We start from the raw sequence: 15,153 nt of genomic DNA on the forward strand, positions 1-15,153 counted from the left end.
TCCATTCACTCCGCAACTTTTTTTTGTTTTCCTTCTCTTGATCACTTCTCTCTCTCTCTCTTACTTGTTTGCTGGTTCTTTCAACTCCACGTGTGGTGTCGGAGAAGGGTTTCTACCTGAGTACCCGGCTTCAGTGTTCATGAGAACGGTTGTGTCGACTCATTTTCCCTTTTTTTCTGTTCTTCTTTGTTAGTTGTGTAGCGTGTTTCACTCGCTCTGGAAGCGGAAGGATAAGTCAGCAGCCACAGCAGCCACATATTACTATTGGTCTCTCAGTGTTGATAAACGTGGGACGTTCAGCAGCTCCGGTTACCCCTAAAAAGAAGAGAGAGTAAAGCCCACAAAAAACTCATTAACTTTTTTTTCTTTTCCACTGAACCTCCCGTAACGGAATATTTAATTGTGGTGTTACGCACGCAGCCGTGATCAAAGACGCTCGCTTTTAAAATTCATCTCTCTCTCTCACATACACAAGCACACAAGACCCCCCCCCCCTTCCCCGCCGCCCCCCTCCTCAAAAAAAAAAGAGAGACTGTAATCATCAAAAGGTCTGTACATCAGAGCCTAATGCATCGCATCGACAACATCAGCTCCCACCTGCAGGACAACAACTACGTCCGCGTGGAGCGACGGGGTGTGGTGGGCCTCATCCGCCTCCTCCGCACCGCCCCGCCGCGGTCGCAGGTGGGCGGCTGCGTGCTCTGTGCGCCGATGCGCGCCCAGATTCTACGTGCCCTCAAATCACTGGAGGCGGACCCGACCTGTCTCGTCATCGTCTTCGCCTCCACCAGCGACCACTTCTTCTCGAGCGGTATCAACACCGCGAACTTCGCCGATGGGTTCATCTCGCAGCCGGCGCAGCAGCCGCCTGTGCCGTCCATGTTCGAGCTGACGGCGTCCGTGGAGTCGTGCCCGAAGGTGTGCATCGCGGCCATACAGGGCAAGTGCTTCTCGTGGGGCCTGGAGCTGGCGCTGGCGGCGGACTACCGTGTGTGCGGCATCAACGCACGGTTTCGCTTTCCGGAGGTGGAGCTGGGCATTACTCCGTGCGGTGGCGGCGCGCGCCGGCTCGTCTGCCGCGTCGGCGTCCGTCACGCACTCGACATGCTGTGTTACGGCCGTCTCGTGTACGCGCGGGAGGCGCTAAAGATGGGGCTCCTCGACGCTGCCCCATGCTGCAGCCCGCAGCTGTGGGAGGCGCTGGCGCACTTTATCACCACGCACGTCGCCGCGTCGGCCACGGATGGACTGCGTACGCTCGATGACGCACGAGCCGCCAAGGCTGTTGCGCGGCAGCGCCGCCGCAGCTGTCCCGCCTACGCCCAACTCCCGTTCTTCAGCCGGGGCTGGTACGCGTGGACGGAGCATAAGCTGCGAGACTCGGTACCGCGGGCACGACGGGCCCCCTACCGCGCCATCGATGCGGTCCGCCTTGCGGTCACACACAGCTTGCTGGGCGACAAAACAATCAGCGGGAATGCGGCTGCTGCGGACACCGTCGGGACAGACGCTGCGGAGTCGAATGCCGCCTACGCCGCGGCGGAGCGACAGCTGTTTGAGGTGTGTCTTGCCTCCTCGGAAGCCCAGGCCTCGCAGCATCTTCTGCGGGCCGCGCAGCGCACCTCCCGAGCGTGGGAAAAGACGGACGCTCTCACACCCACCGCACTGCGGCCACCGGTGTCGTCCTTGCCGCCCTCGGTCGACGTGGTGGCTACCACGACGACCACCACCACCTCTGCCGCTCACGTCGACGAACGCGCCGAGGAGTGTGGTCTTGGCCTGCGCAAGGTTGCGGTGATGGGTGCCGGCAGACAGGGCGCCTCCATCGCCCTCCTGCTCTTGTGGCAACGCGACATCGAGCAAGTCGTGCTGATCGAAAGCGACGCGCAGCTGCAGGGGCAGGCCGTGCGTGCGATGGAGGCCTTCCTGCGCGGCCGCGTGGCGGCCCACCGTTTATCGCAGCACCGGTGCGAGGACATGCTACGCCGCCTGCGTGCGACGGGCGATCCAAACACTCCGTTCCCACCGCTGTTGGCAGACATGGACCTCGTGCTGGAGTGTGCCCCCGAGGTGTTGGCGCTCAAGCAGAACATCTTCGCCCACCTCGACAACATGTGCAAGCGCTCCACCATCTTCGTCAGCGTGTCGTCCTCGCAGGACGTGAATGATGTGGCGGCCGTGACGCGCAGACCGGGTCAGGTGGTAGGCATTAGTTTTTTCGGCCCGGCGGACCACTCACCCGTGGTGGAGGTGATGCGCGGGGCAGCGACGGAGGGCTGGGTCGTTGAGCGGCTGATGCGGCTGCTCTCCCAACTGAACCGGTACCCGATCGTCTCGCGCAGCGGCCACGGCTGCGTCGGCACGCGCTTGCTGCTGGCGGCGCTGTACCAGGCTTACACGATGCTCGAGGATGGATGTCTGCCGATGCAGATCGACTTCGCGCTGCAGAAGACCTTCAACTTTACGCAGGGGCTATTTGAGTTAGAGGACATCATCGGGCTGGACACCACCGCCGCGGTGCGGGCATCGATGCGGCGGGGGAGCGCTGGCAGTGTCTCCGCTGCTGCTGCGGTGGTCTCTGCAACGTTCTCCGAGGGGCAGGAGGTCCCGGTGAGGGTGCCGAGCGCCGAGGAGCTGAGCAACAACTGGTGGCTGCCGAGCCGGCCGGTGTTCGACATCCCTAACTCCATGATCGCCGTCGGGGCGGTGGGTCGCAGCACGCGAGAGGGGTGGTACACGTACGCCACCCCAGAGGAGTGCACCTTCGGCTACGCCATTCGGCACCCGATCAAGTCGTGGCTGTGGCTGCCTACTACGTCGGCGTCTCTCAAGCTGAATTCGATGGCAAGTGTTGCTGCTGCTGATGCTGCTGCAACGACGACAATGACGACGGCACACCATGCCGGCACGACGATAGGCGCGACGGCAGGTGCACAATCTCTTGCCTCATCCTGCGTCCCGCAGCGCTGCCAGCTCCCCCCGGTGAGCGTGGAGTGCGTCCGCCCGCAGCACAACTACGCTTCGGAGTACCTCACGCTGCACAGCAGCAAGCGTCACAGGTGCACGCGTCGCCCATTTCGCGATGAGGAGATCGTCGACCGCATCGTTTTTGCGATGGTGAACGAGGCGGCGAAGCTGATGGCGGACGGCGTCATTACGAGCTCGTCCGACATCGACTGCATATCCGTGTACGCCTTTGGCTTCCCGGCGTGGAGGGGCGGGCTGTGCTACTACGCCGACAGCGTCGCGGGGCTGGAGAGGGTGGTGTACAAGATGAAGGTGGTCCACCGCGCGCTTGGCTCCGCAGAGTATCCGTTCCCGTGCACCGCGTTGCAGGAGATGTTGGCGAGGAAGCAAACGTTTGCGTCGATATCCACGCAGAACGAGTGAGGGAAGGAGAGGAGGTGCATCAGGGTAGCTGCGTGGCTCTTTTTATTTCTCGTTTGATTCTCATTTTTTCGGTCTCCGTAGAACAGGTGGAGGATCAGCGTTGTGGTGTACGGTGCATAAAAACGTGTGTGTGTGTGTGTGTGTGTGTCTTGAAGGCGGGTTGAGTAAGTTGAAGTTGTCTGGGTGTGGCTTTTAAAAGAAGAACACGTTTGAGCTCACTGTTGCGTAGCGAAGACGCAAAACTCGTCTTAAGAATTAAAAAATAAACATGTTATTATTTCAAAGCCTGCGGTGGAACACACGCACGCACCCCTACAAAGAAGTGTCTTTCAACTTCGCATCATTTGGCGCGGGGTGAATGGATAAATGGCTTCACGAATCTATGTTATGTGAAAGAAGGTGCTTCATGACTTCTAGACCGGTCCTTTCCTTTTGCGCTGCATTGTGGTTCCTGCTCCTCCTTGATGTACGTCTCTCGTGATATCGTGGCCTTCATTATTCATTGTCCGATTTTCAGCCTCCTCTTCCTTGTTTCCAAAGCAAAGAAGAAAGAAAAGGTATCAACAACGACGATATCATCAACATCGTAATCATTCGCGTCTCTCTCTCTCGATATATATGCAATAAGCGTATTACACCCGTCGTTGCAGTAACAGCGTTCGGCGTAAATTCTCGGCCTGTACGTCCTTGTCCGCAGCGCGCACGGGAGGTGTGAATATCCCTTCTCGGAGTATTCATGGATTGAATACTATTGTTAATATTATCATTGCTCGTTTTGATTATTTATCTACGTAATAGTAAAAGAAGATGTTCCGATCGTCTCGCCTCGCTCGTGGCGTGGTGGAGACCGTCACGCGTGAGAACCTCACCGTGTCGCGGCTCACCAGTGGGCTGCGGGTGATTACCTGCGATGACGGCAACGGCATCACCGGGATGGGCTTGTTTTCCCTTATCGGCCCCAAGTTTGAGGAAGCGGGCAGCTTTGGCGCCTCTGCCGTGCTGGAGTCGCTACCGCTGCGGAGCAACGAAAAGATGAGCAACACGGAGATCAGCCAAAGTCTCGGCATCTTAGGAAACGCCTACAAGGTCACCAACAACCGCGAGGCCATGTCCGTCATGCTCATGCTGCCCCGCTACCACCAAAGGGAAGGGCTGGACCTCCTGAACGGCATGTGGCTGCACCCGACGCAGAGCAAGGAGGAGTTCGCGATAGCAAAGGAGCAGACGATGCAGCGGGGGTCATTGCTCAGTCGTGACGCGACGAGCATGCTGTTTGAGATGGTGCATAAGGCCGGTTGGGGCGGCCGCGGCCTGGGCAACCCGCTCTGTCCCTCAGAGCAACAGCTAGAGCAGCTGAGCCTCGAGTCTTTCCACAGCTTTCACAAGCACTACACACGTCCGGAGCGCAGCGTGCTGGCGGCCACCGGCGTGGCGGACCACAAAGCCTTTGCGCTAGAAGCGGAGTCCCGCTTGCAGTTTGATGAAGCTGGTGCTGCGGACAGCAAATGCGCGACGCCGTCCCTCGTGGCGCCGTACACGGGTGGCTGCGAGTACGTGCAGAACACCACCGCCCCGGAGTCGATGAACAAGTTCCAGGAGAAGAACCTGAGCCACATGGGGATGTTTTTTCAGGGTATTCCGATGGCGCACCCCGACTACTACACCTTTTCCGTGATCCAGACGCTGCTGGGCGGTGGCACGTCGTTTAGCTCCGGTGGGCCGGGGAAGGGCATGCACACGAAGCTCTTCCGCGAAGTGTTGAATCGCGAGCCGAACCTGCACGGCATGGAATGCATCACCGCGTGGTACAGCGATGGCGGCCTGCTCGGGCTCTACGGGTCTGCGCCGCATGAGAACGTGAAGAAGCTGCTGCAGATCATGATCTATCAAGGCTCCTCGATCAGCCAGCGGGTGACCGCGGATCACCTGGAGATGGCAAAGAACCAACTCAGCTCGCAGCTGATTTTGCTGGGCGAGGGCCGCGAGCAGCTGTTGAATGACATGGGCTTCAACCTGCTCGTGCACAACCACACCATCACCCCACAGGAGACGATCCGCGGCAGCGCTCAGGTGACGATGGAGGGTCTGCGGCACGTCTGCTCGCAGCTCATCGAGCGCCCGGTCACGTTTGCCGTGTATGGAGAGACGAAAGAGATGCCGGAGTACAGTCAGCTGACGGAGGCGTTGAAGAAGTCGTACACCTCCTTCAACAAGAAGTGAGCGTTGTTGGCATTAATCGTAATCATAAAAAAAAAACAAGAGAAACATGTTCTTTCTCCTGTATGCGTGTGCTACATCTTTGCGGTCTTTTTCTTTTCTTTTCCTTTCGTTCTACTCACAGACAAGGAGCACCGCTCCTTTGGCATTTAATTGTTATTGCTGTGTAGGTTGACTACTTGAGAGGTACGTTCTTTTTTGGTTTCGTTTATAGGAAGGGAGCGAAGTGGTATCTTTGGCACCGCTTCTCTTTTCGTTCTCGCCTGTGCGGGAGGGCGTATCGTGACATCTGTCGCCAGCATCACTCGACGCGAGAAGAACACGCGGCAGTGCTCCGTCTGGAACTTTAGGTGATTGCGTCCGATTCGCGTATTAACGGGAGAAGAACACTCCGGTGCAGGTTGTTATCGCTTTAAATCTTTTTGTATAAGACGAACTCTAGAAGAAGAAAAACAATACAATGATTCGACTTTAAGAAAACACTTGAGGGAAGTAGTGTGCAACGTTGCATCCCACAGCTGATGGCACGAGATGGGCGGTGGTGGTGCCCTGCGGAGGTGCACAACACCGGCTGCAGGAAGCGCACCTCACACGATGTTGAGGCAGCGGATTTGACCGCCAGTTGTATGTCGTGGTATTTGTAACCATTTTTCGATTTCCGTTTATGATTCTTCTCTTTCCCCCCTCCCCCTTGATTCTCTCCCTCTCGATACCTTCCGTGATGTGATGTTTCTCATTTACAATACTGCTAACGTACAGAAGGAAAAAAACATACTTCTGACATAACAGAGAAAGGAAGGGTGTCTTTATTGACCTTTACAACGTCTCGGGGGGACCTATTCTCGTAACGCGCTTCAGCGTCTTCACACCAGCGGAGATTTTTAAACCTCGTACAACACTCGCAGGCGCACCTATTCATATCCAAGACGGCTCACCTGGCTGCAACGCAGTCTGCGCGTTCTCACACACATACATACACAAAAACTAAACTCGTACCGCCTTTTTCCTTTACTACCTCGACAAAAGACTGTAGCAATACACCAATAAAAAAAATACGCTGAGTGTGCTGCTTCTGTTCTTATCCGTTAAATCTTGTCTGAATCAATTCTCTTCTTCTTTTTTTGCTTGTTTGTTTTGTCCCTTGTCCTGCGCTAGCCGCGTCGTCATACATCTACGGGAGGTCCATCCAACCACCCCTTTATCTCCTATTTTTGTTTGTTTTAGTCAATTCGGAGGAAGCGATCCGATATACGCCCACTGCTGTACTTGAAAGGACGAACCACGCACATACACACTCACTCAGAGACATCCAAACGGCGGTGCTCTCTACACATAAATATATATATCTACTAACCTTACAGAGAAAAAAGCTGCAAGGACAATGAGTCAGCTGTACACAGCGTTGGTGAATGAGACGGTGGTGGAGGCGGTGCAGGTGGCACTGGATAACTACGCCGCAGCGCATCGCACCGGCCCAGAGGTCAGCACGCTGCCTGGCGTGGTGACGTCCGCAGAAGAAGACGTCATTCGCAGGGCCGTGCTCGTGGGATTTCAGAGCCTGCGTCATGTGCAGAGTACCATCACAACTGCAAACCAAAATACGCTGAACAACGGTGTCGCCGTGAATGACGACGCGCAGGCGCTGCATACGGCGAGGGCCGGCGCGGCTGCGTCGCTGCAGGAGGCGCTGTCGTGTCTCATGCACAACGCTACCGCCATGCAGGATGTGGTGCAGCAGGTTGCCATGTGCATTCGTGCGCACCTTGGCGACAACCACCGGCCCGGCACGCACGACGCGGAGACAGTGGCGTCCATCTATCAAGCGGCACCAGAAGTAACGCAGGTACTGGAGGCTGCCATGGAGCAGCAGCTGGCGTGGAGGGAAAGTGAAGCAGCTGCGGAACGCGGTGCTGCTGAAGCATCGTACTCTTCCATTGTGTCGCACCACCTCAGCGCCGTCTCCGCTGCGCAGTGGATGTGGCTCGCCGCAACGCTCGTGATGGGTTACCTCGTCGTGCGGCTCCTCTTCGGTCGGGTGCTGGGCCTCGGCGACGCGCTCAGCCGCCGCCGTCGCCGCCGCCGCACGACGGTGCTGATTGGCCTCCCCGGCAGCGGCAAAACGGCACTGTTTGGGCAGCTCGTGCGCCGGATGCAGCTGCGCGAGACGCGGACGAGTATGCGGGAGAACGTCGGCTCGTTGCTGGTAGCGACGGAGCGGGGGATGCCGGCGACGGCGCCGGGTGTGCGTATTGTGGACTGCCCCGGACACCCGCGCTTGCGGGAGCGTATGCTGACTGCGGTGGGCGAGGCGGTAAACGTTGTCGTCGTGATCGATGCTGTGACGGTGCAGGACAGCCAGCACGAGGGCGTCGCCGCACTGGCGGAGCTCCTGCTCGGTGTGCTGCAATCGCCGGAGTTCTACGGTGTGCACAAATTGCTGTTTGCGTGCACGAAGCGGGACGAGGTCACGAGCTACGCGGCGAAGGCGGTACGGAAGTTGTTAGAGGCCGCGATGGTGGCCTCGATCGCGTCACGGCAGAACGCGATGGGCCGCGTGGAGAGTGTGCGGGACAGCAATAACACGGTGATCTCGAGCAAGAGGGGCAAGTTGGGTGGCGGTAGTGGTCGTCGGTATGTGCTGTCGGTGGAAGGTGGCGACGGCAGTGGCGGTGGTGCATGCGCAGGGGCAGCGCGCGATGTCACGCGTGGTCACCTACGTGGTGCCACAGCAGCGGCGGTAAGCGCTGCGGGTGCCCGCGGTGTTGGTGGGAAGAGGTTTTCGTTTGAGCAGCTGGGCATTCCGCTTGCCTTTGTTGATGTGAGCAGCCGCCCGCACCCGACAGAGCACAAGTACTCGGTGTCGCCGATTGAAGAGTTTATTCTCGAGGGATGAGGACGACGCTTCTCTTTGCCTCTGCTTCGATTGGTTCGTCTTTTCATTTTTTCCGCCTCTATTGCGCGTGTGTGTGCGTGTGCGCATGCCGTTACAAGCACATTTGCTATCGAACACTTCTGTTTCATTAATACAATAATAATAATACTATATATATATGCCTCCGTTTTTCTTGATGTGGAAAGAGACAAGTATACCGGATTGGTGTTGTTGTGCTGCCATTCCCGTTAGATGCACGACCGACATGTAACCAAACAGCAGCACAGGAAACATGCGCAACGCAGTTCCCACTGAATGTACCTGCCTTTCTCTTGTGCTTTCGGTGTTTGTCGGTAGGCCTTTATTTGATTCGCCTTGTATGTGTTTATGATCTCATGCCGCATCTCGCACATTCATTTCTTTGTGAACAATAATAGTAGTAATAAAATGCCTTCTCTTCCGTTTAACCGTGTCTCTCCACCGCCCTCCTGCACACGATTGCAGTTATCTTTTCGTATACATTTTCTCTTAGCTTTCATTCCTCTAGGTCTAAGTTATACACCCCAATAACAGGCACAGAGACTGCGACACGATGCATGCTGCGTCTGACGCGTCCAAGGCATCGCGGACGACGCGGTCCACCGTCGGCGTCAGCAACTCGACCGCCGGCTGCCTTCACACCTCCTCCGCCTCTCGTTATTCGGTACGCAATAAAAGCCACATGACGTCGTCCACGCGTGGCAGCGGCGGCACGGCAGCCGCACGCGACGAGGCGAAGCGGCGCCTGCAGGACCTGAAGGGCGAGTTGGAGGGCGCCGTGCACGTGTTGGATGGTGGTGTAAACCGCACGCCGCTGCCCCTGCAGCAGCATCAGAGTCTTGTTGGTGGTCTGGCGTACGAATCCCAAGGTGGCCCCACGCGACTGGACATGACGCAGGACTCCAGCACTGCCGCCGCCCTGATGAACGCCGAGATCGGCGCCTCGTTTCTGCAGTCGTCATTCATGCTGGGCTCGAGCATGCGGAACAACGCCCGAAAGCAGTCGTCCGTCAGCGCTGAAGCGGAGAGCTCGATCACCGGCATCATCGGTGTTGGCGGCGGCGGCGGACAACGCAGTCGTCGCGGCGGGGACAGCAGCTCGAAAAGCATGGAGTCCAGCACGTACTCCTTATCTTTCGCGAACGACCGTCGTCTGACGGAGCAGTCGTCGTCGGTGATCGACAGCAGCGCCTTCCGGACCAACAACACCGGCGGTGGTGGCTCCTCGGTGCTGCACCGGGGTAGCAGCACCTCGAACCAGATTCCACACCTCGTGCAGCAGAACACGCTGTTGTCGGAGGCCGCGTATGTGCAACCGGCGCCGCTGTCGGAGGAGAAGAAGGCGGCGTGGCGCAAGGCGATCACGACGATAACGTTGACCGAAACGCCCACAATCTTCTTGTACAACCACCACGACGAAGCCGTGTCGAAGGAGGACGTCGAGGAGGTGGCGGCGGTGAAGGCACGCAACAAAGCCTACGCCGGGGTGGAGGAGGCCTATCGCACCGATGAGGGCACGCGCTTTCACAGCACCGGCGTCGCCACGATGCGGGCCCCGTTGAAGTCGATTCAAACCGAGGTGCACCCGCCGGCGAAGAAGGACAGCGGTGGTCTGCAGGTGACGACGTGGATGCTGAAGGATGCGTACGAGGCGGCGCTGGAGGGCATGAACGGCGGTGACGACGACGAGAACGATGATGCGCAGCAGCAAAAGGAGGCGGCGGCGGCCGGCAGCGGCGGCGGCGACGTCGACGATGTTCTGCGTGAGGACGGTGGCGGCGATGAGGGGGCTGATTTCGAGGTGGACGACGACGCGAACAGCGAGGAGGCGCAGTCCACAGTGTTGTCGTCCGACGAGGCGACGACGAACACGCCATCGACAGCGGCAGATGGGACGGCCAACGCTAAGACGGGCCTGGGCTTGTCGAAGCAGTGGATGCTCGCCGACACCGTGTTGTCCACGCTGCGCGTGATGGAGCGGGCGGTGGTGCAGAACTACATGGAGGCTGCCCAGCTCGCCTACCGCGGCATCGAGGTGGACCCGGCCAGTAGGCGCGTGCAGGGGAAAGCGAGCAGCGGCAACAATCAGAACAGCAGCGGCAGAGGCGGCCGCGCTGCGGCGGCAAAGGGCGGAGCGGCGGCTCCCCCTCCGCTGCCGCCGTCGCCGGCCACCGCGCAAAAGCCGTTGCCTCCGCTCTCCGCCGATGCTGCGGCCGGCGCGACGAAAGACACGAGGGACCTCGTGTCTGCTCCACAACAACTCGTGCCGCGCGGTGAGCGTGACAGTAAGCCAGACGCCGGGGCTGACGGCACGAGTGGGGGCGCCGCGACGGCGCCGACGATAGTTCCTGGGTTCACCGTGGCGTTGCGGATGAGCGAGGACGTGCGCTTCCTCTGGCGCTTCGGCTCGGGCCAGCTGACACGCAACCGCGGGGTTGCCTGCATGACGTGGAACCGTCGGGAGCTGGACATGCTGGCCGTTGGCTACACGGCGTGCCGCACCTCCGGCGCGCGTGCGAACCAACGCAAGAGCAATGGCGCTGCCCCGCCTTCTTCGCAAAGTGCGGATCCGATCGACCTGGATGTGAATGATGGCGGTATGGTGCTGAAGCGGTCCATGGGTCAGGAGGCGAAGGGCATGATCTGCTGCTGGTCGCTGAAGAACCCTCTCGCACCGGAGCTCATCCTCTTCCTTTGTCACGAGGCGGACGTCACGGCCTTGGCCTTTTCAAGTGAGCGGCCGAGTTTGCTGGCGGTGGGCAGCAGCGCTGGTGAGATCGTTGTGTACGACATCCAACGGGATGTGGTCTACCCTTCCATTGCCCCGGCCGCCGGCGCCACTGCAGGGCAGCACACGGGCGCCATCTGGGAGCTGCAGTGGGTCCCAAAGGGAAAGGAGCACGGTGAGTTTCTCACTTCCATTTCGGCTGATGGACGGGTTGTGCAGTGGGCGGTGGGGAAGTCGATCGAGCGAGTTGCGCCGGACTTGATGCACCTGCAGCGTCAGCCGGGGACGCAGGTGGAGCAGGCTTTCGTGGACGGCGTGGCGGAGGCAGAGGCGGTGGCGGCGGCGGCGGACTCTGCGGTGGCGGCGGCGGGCGGGGGGAAGGGACGCGGGAAGCTGCGCCCGAGCCCGCCGCCGACGCAGGGCACGACAGGGAATCCAACGAGCTCCAGCGGGGGACGGACGAATGGCAGCCGAGGCAACGGTGGCGGGAATAAAGACGCGGGCGGTGGCGGCGTTGCCGGCGATGAGGCGGTGCTGTCGCGTCAGTGTGGCGGCATGTGCTTTGATGTCTGCCCGATTGACACGGCCATTTACGTGGTGGGCACCGAGGACGGCTCTGTGTTGCAGTGCAGCAAGAGCCAGACAGAGAACTACGACTTCGAGTACGAGTCCCACGCGGAGCTCGTCTACCGGGTGCGGTGGTCGCCGTACAGTGCGGCGTACTTCCTGACCTGCTCCGCTGACTGGACGTCGCGCCTCTACAAGGTCGGCACGAGCAAGGCCCAGCTCCGCTTTAACAGCGTGCGCCAGGACGCGGTGCAGGACGTGGCGTGGTCGCCCACAAACGCGCTCATCTTCGCCACGGCCACGGCGCAAGGCAGTGCGGAGGTGTGGACGGTGGCGGATGTGATGTACCCACGCGACAGCATCGAGTTTGAAGATCACCGCCACCTCAGTGCAATTCTCTTCGCGGAGCAGGAGACGCCGGTGCTCGTGGTGGGGGATGAGGAGGGCGATGTAACGGTGTTCTTGTTGGAGGGTGCGTGCTACACACGACAGGATTTGACCGATGATGAGCAGGAAGTGTGGATGGACGAGACGGTGCGGAAGCAGCTCACCTAAGAAAGAGCGGGTAAGAGATGGCGCGTTGCAGCCTAAATTGCTGTACTCTTTTTTCTGAGCATACGGTTTTTGTTTTAACATCTCTGCGTGCTTGTGAAGTAGAAGATCTGGTGCTTGAAATGGGGATATCTGTAGTTGCACCTATCAATCTATTAGAATGCGCGGTTTTGTTTGTGTGTGTGTGTGTGTGTCGACACCGATGTAAACAGAGTTTTGTTGTTTGTTTGTTATATTAATATACATGTATGTATAATGCCCCTTCCGCCATTAGAACACGGTGTAACGAATCGAGGCGAAGCAGTTTTGTGACGAACACATTTGAGAAAAGAATCGGCGACGCAGCAGGTTGTTTTTATTATTATTATTCTCTTTCTTCTTGTTTCGGGAATGTGATGTACTCTAGCTCAACCAACAAAAAGAATTATCAACAGCGCGCAGTTCTGCAAATCAGCAGTGGGTTAGCCGGCGTCATTTTGTTCGTTGTGAAGGAGTTCGAAATTGTCCAAACGGGTGAAGGCAACCGTTTAGTACGAAGATAACAACGTCGTTCTCTCCCTCTCCCACAGCAAGAGCAACGACGAAGAGAATTTCCCCTTCACAAGACGCTCGAATTGCCAAAACTCTTTTGACCCCCCCCCCCCCCGCCAAGCCTCATGTAGAAAAGAAAGGCATTCAAAACAAAGTCAGGATGAGTTTCTTAGAGCTTTGCATCAACCCGAATTTCACGCCTGCTTCTCCATTCACAACATCTCCTTCGACTTTCAATTCCCCCTCCCCCCACTTTCTGTGTGCCGCTCGCAAAACCTATCGTAAAGGCCGCTTTGGGCTGCCCCTCGGGAAGAACAGTACGGAAAAAGCAAGCAAGACAGCCTGTGCTATTGGAAGCAATTCACCTGCGAACTTGCGTATTTCCTTTTTGTTTTTGTTGTTTTTAAGAGAGGAAGGTATTCAGCCGCATCCACTCCAGACACCCCTTCTCGTCGGTTTCTTCTCATTTGTTATCTTGGCTTGGCATGCGACGGCGATGGACCCTCTTTTAGCGCCAGCACAGCCGCAATCCGACGCCCCTGCGGCGCCGGCCGACACGTCTTTCCCGCCGGTGGAGCCGAACGACACCACCGAGTCGCCGCAGCCCCCCTCGCCCACGAACGCCACAAACGCACCCGACGTGCAAACGGCCGGCGGAGACGACCAGCAGGACTTGGCGGAAGACGTTGCGGAGCAGCCGGAGGCGGCCGTCACGCCTGCTCCGCAGTCCCCCACCGACGCGCCCAAATCTGCGAGTGCGGGTGTAGTGGCGAAGCGACTGAGCCGCAGTGGCCGGCAGGTGATTCTTGACGCCAGCAGTCGCGTCGACCCGCTCTCCAACCGCTCCGCTGCGGCCATGGGCACCCACAATGGCATGGTCGCTGCTGTCTCCTTAAACGCCCAGTACAAAACGATCCCAGAGGAGCACGCCGAGTTTCGCGCAAAGAACAGAATTCGCTCCAGCTACCGTGGCCCGGTGTACACGGTGGAGGATGTCTGTGTGCTGTGCCACGCCTGTGGTGGCCCTGTGGACCCGGTGCGGCGCGTACCTGTCGGGTCCTTGTTTTTCCATGAGAACTGCCTCCAATGCTATCTCTGCGGTCGACGACAAGGGACGGCGGGGCTGTACATGCAGGTGGACCGACAGGCGGTCTGCTGTACGTGCGCGGCCCGCGGGTACGAGCGGTGGGTGCCGCGGCAGGAGGCGCAGTCACGAGGCATGATTTTTGGAGCCATTCAGGGCGATGTGTATGAGGCGATGGACGCCCACGATCGGGGCGAGCGCGGTCTTCCACGGCTGCCGGCGTCTCCGCCTCCCGCTCACGGCCTCGCTGCGGTGCCGCGCACGTCGGTTGCGACAGGCCCGGTGGTGGCCGGCTCAACGCTGAACCGCCCGACTGTGCCCGGCGCGCTGCCGCCCTCGCTGACGATTCGCCCAGTCCACACCGCCCGCAACACGGGGCGACGCTCCTTTGCGTTGATGGAGCGCCAGCAGTATTACACGCAGAGCGATAATAATCTGTTGCTGCGCGCATCGGAAGCAAGCGTGAAGACGAGCAGTGGGACGAGGCGGGCTAGTAAACTAGTGAAGGGGAAGCGCGCCGAGGGTTCTCCGGAGAAGCAACGCATTACCGCCTCCGATGATAGCTTGTGAGTTGCTTCGTGAGGGGTAGCAGGAAAATGAAATAGTAAAGCGAGTGAGGTGGCAAGCTGGACGCTTCGGAGAGGTGCCATTTGCTTACGTTTTACTTCAATGCTACTCACGCCTTCCATTTCGTACGCTTATGTGGTGTGAACGGCCGCGTCGCGGGCGTTGTGTTCTTGTTGGTCTCCCTGTTCTTATTTTTTTTCTAATAAGTTTTGGCAATGCATCTATCCATGTAAATTAGACATCGCAGCTTTCTTTGGTCGTGGCGAACTACTCGCTGTTTTCGCGTTGTCGCAAAGGCGTGTATGTGCGTGTGTGTGTGTGTGTGTGTGTGTGGGCAATCGGTGATGGCGACGATGGCAGCCATTTTCCTCGCGCAATCGACGCACCACATGAAGTTTGTGTTTCGCTACGTTGTATTTCTCTCTCTTCTGCATTTGTGCGTGTATCTGCCGTGTTATGTACAGCGGTTGTCCCTTTCTTTTCGTTCTTGCGACTTTTGTGCTCTGCTGCATTGACAAGAGTGCCTTGAACAAAAAAATGAAGCACCACAAATAAAAACCCCGCAAGGCGTAAGGGGAGGGCGTTGAACACGCGGCTCCCTTCTCA

At 58.4% G+C, this 15,153-nt stretch overlaps 5 protein-coding genes across 9 annotated transcripts; all 5 read left to right on the forward strand.

The window, feature by feature from the left end:
• Window positions 1–102: 102 nt before the first annotated feature.
• ABB37_02338 (putative mitochondrial enoyl-CoA hydratase/Enoyl-CoA isomerase) lies at window positions 103–3,390 on the forward strand (the record flags this gene model as incomplete). 4 transcript variants are annotated; one of them, XM_015799291.1, is made up of 1 exon in its annotated part: window positions 103–3,390. In XM_015799291.1, exon 1 carries the CDS (start codon window positions 568–570, stop codon window positions 3,388–3,390), a length of 2,823 nt encoding a protein of 940 aa, XP_015662769.1. In that variant the 5' UTR covers window positions 103–567. The 4 variants fall into 4 exon arrangements, with proteins under 4 accessions (XP_015662769.1, XP_015662770.1, XP_015662771.1 ...); XM_015799292.1 differs by having other exon boundaries at window positions 106–3,390; XM_015799293.1 differs by having other exon boundaries at window positions 133–3,390.
• A 515-nt stretch (window positions 3,391–3,905) lies between these two features.
• ABB37_02339 (putative mitochondrial mitochondrial processing peptidase alpha subunit) lies at window positions 3,906–5,610 on the forward strand (the record flags this gene model as incomplete). Its single annotated transcript, XM_015799295.1, has 1 exon — window positions 3,906–5,610. The coding sequence occupies exon 1, from the start codon at window positions 4,198–4,200 to the stop codon at window positions 5,608–5,610; it is 1,413 nt and encodes a 470-aa protein (XP_015662773.1). The 5' UTR covers window positions 3,906–4,197.
• Window positions 5,611–6,364: 754 nt separating this feature from the next.
• ABB37_02340 (putative mitochondrial hypothetical protein) lies at window positions 6,365–8,500 on the forward strand (the record flags this gene model as incomplete). Of its 2 annotated transcripts, none has more annotated exons than XM_015799296.1 (1): window positions 6,365–8,500. In XM_015799296.1, exon 1 carries the CDS (start codon window positions 6,989–6,991, stop codon window positions 8,498–8,500), a length of 1,512 nt encoding a protein of 503 aa, XP_015662774.1. In that variant the 5' UTR covers window positions 6,365–6,988. The 2 variants fall into 2 exon arrangements, with proteins under 2 accessions (XP_015662774.1, XP_015662775.1); XM_015799297.1 differs by having other exon boundaries at window positions 6,368–8,500.
• Window positions 8,501–8,981: 481 nt separating this feature from the next.
• On the forward strand, window positions 8,982–12,368 carry ABB37_02341 (putative dynein intermediate chain; the record flags this gene model as incomplete). Its single annotated transcript, XM_015799298.1, has 1 exon — window positions 8,982–12,368. Exon 1 carries the CDS (start codon window positions 9,072–9,074, stop codon window positions 12,366–12,368), a length of 3,297 nt encoding a protein of 1,098 aa, XP_015662776.1. The 5' UTR covers window positions 8,982–9,071.
• An 813-nt stretch (window positions 12,369–13,181) lies between these two features.
• ABB37_02342 (hypothetical protein) lies at window positions 13,182–14,550 on the forward strand (the record flags this gene model as incomplete). Its single annotated transcript, XM_015799299.1, has 1 exon — window positions 13,182–14,550. Exon 1 carries the CDS (start codon window positions 13,393–13,395, stop codon window positions 14,548–14,550), a length of 1,158 nt encoding a protein of 385 aa, XP_015662777.1. The 5' UTR covers window positions 13,182–13,392.
• Window positions 14,551–15,153: the final 603 nt, after the last annotated feature.

The sequence above is a fragment of the Leptomonas pyrrhocoris genome (genome assembly GCF_001293395.1).
Source record: "Leptomonas pyrrhocoris isolate H10 chromosome Unknown, whole genome shotgun sequence".
NCBI lineage: Eukaryota > Euglenozoa > Kinetoplastea > Trypanosomatida > Trypanosomatidae > Leptomonas > Leptomonas pyrrhocoris.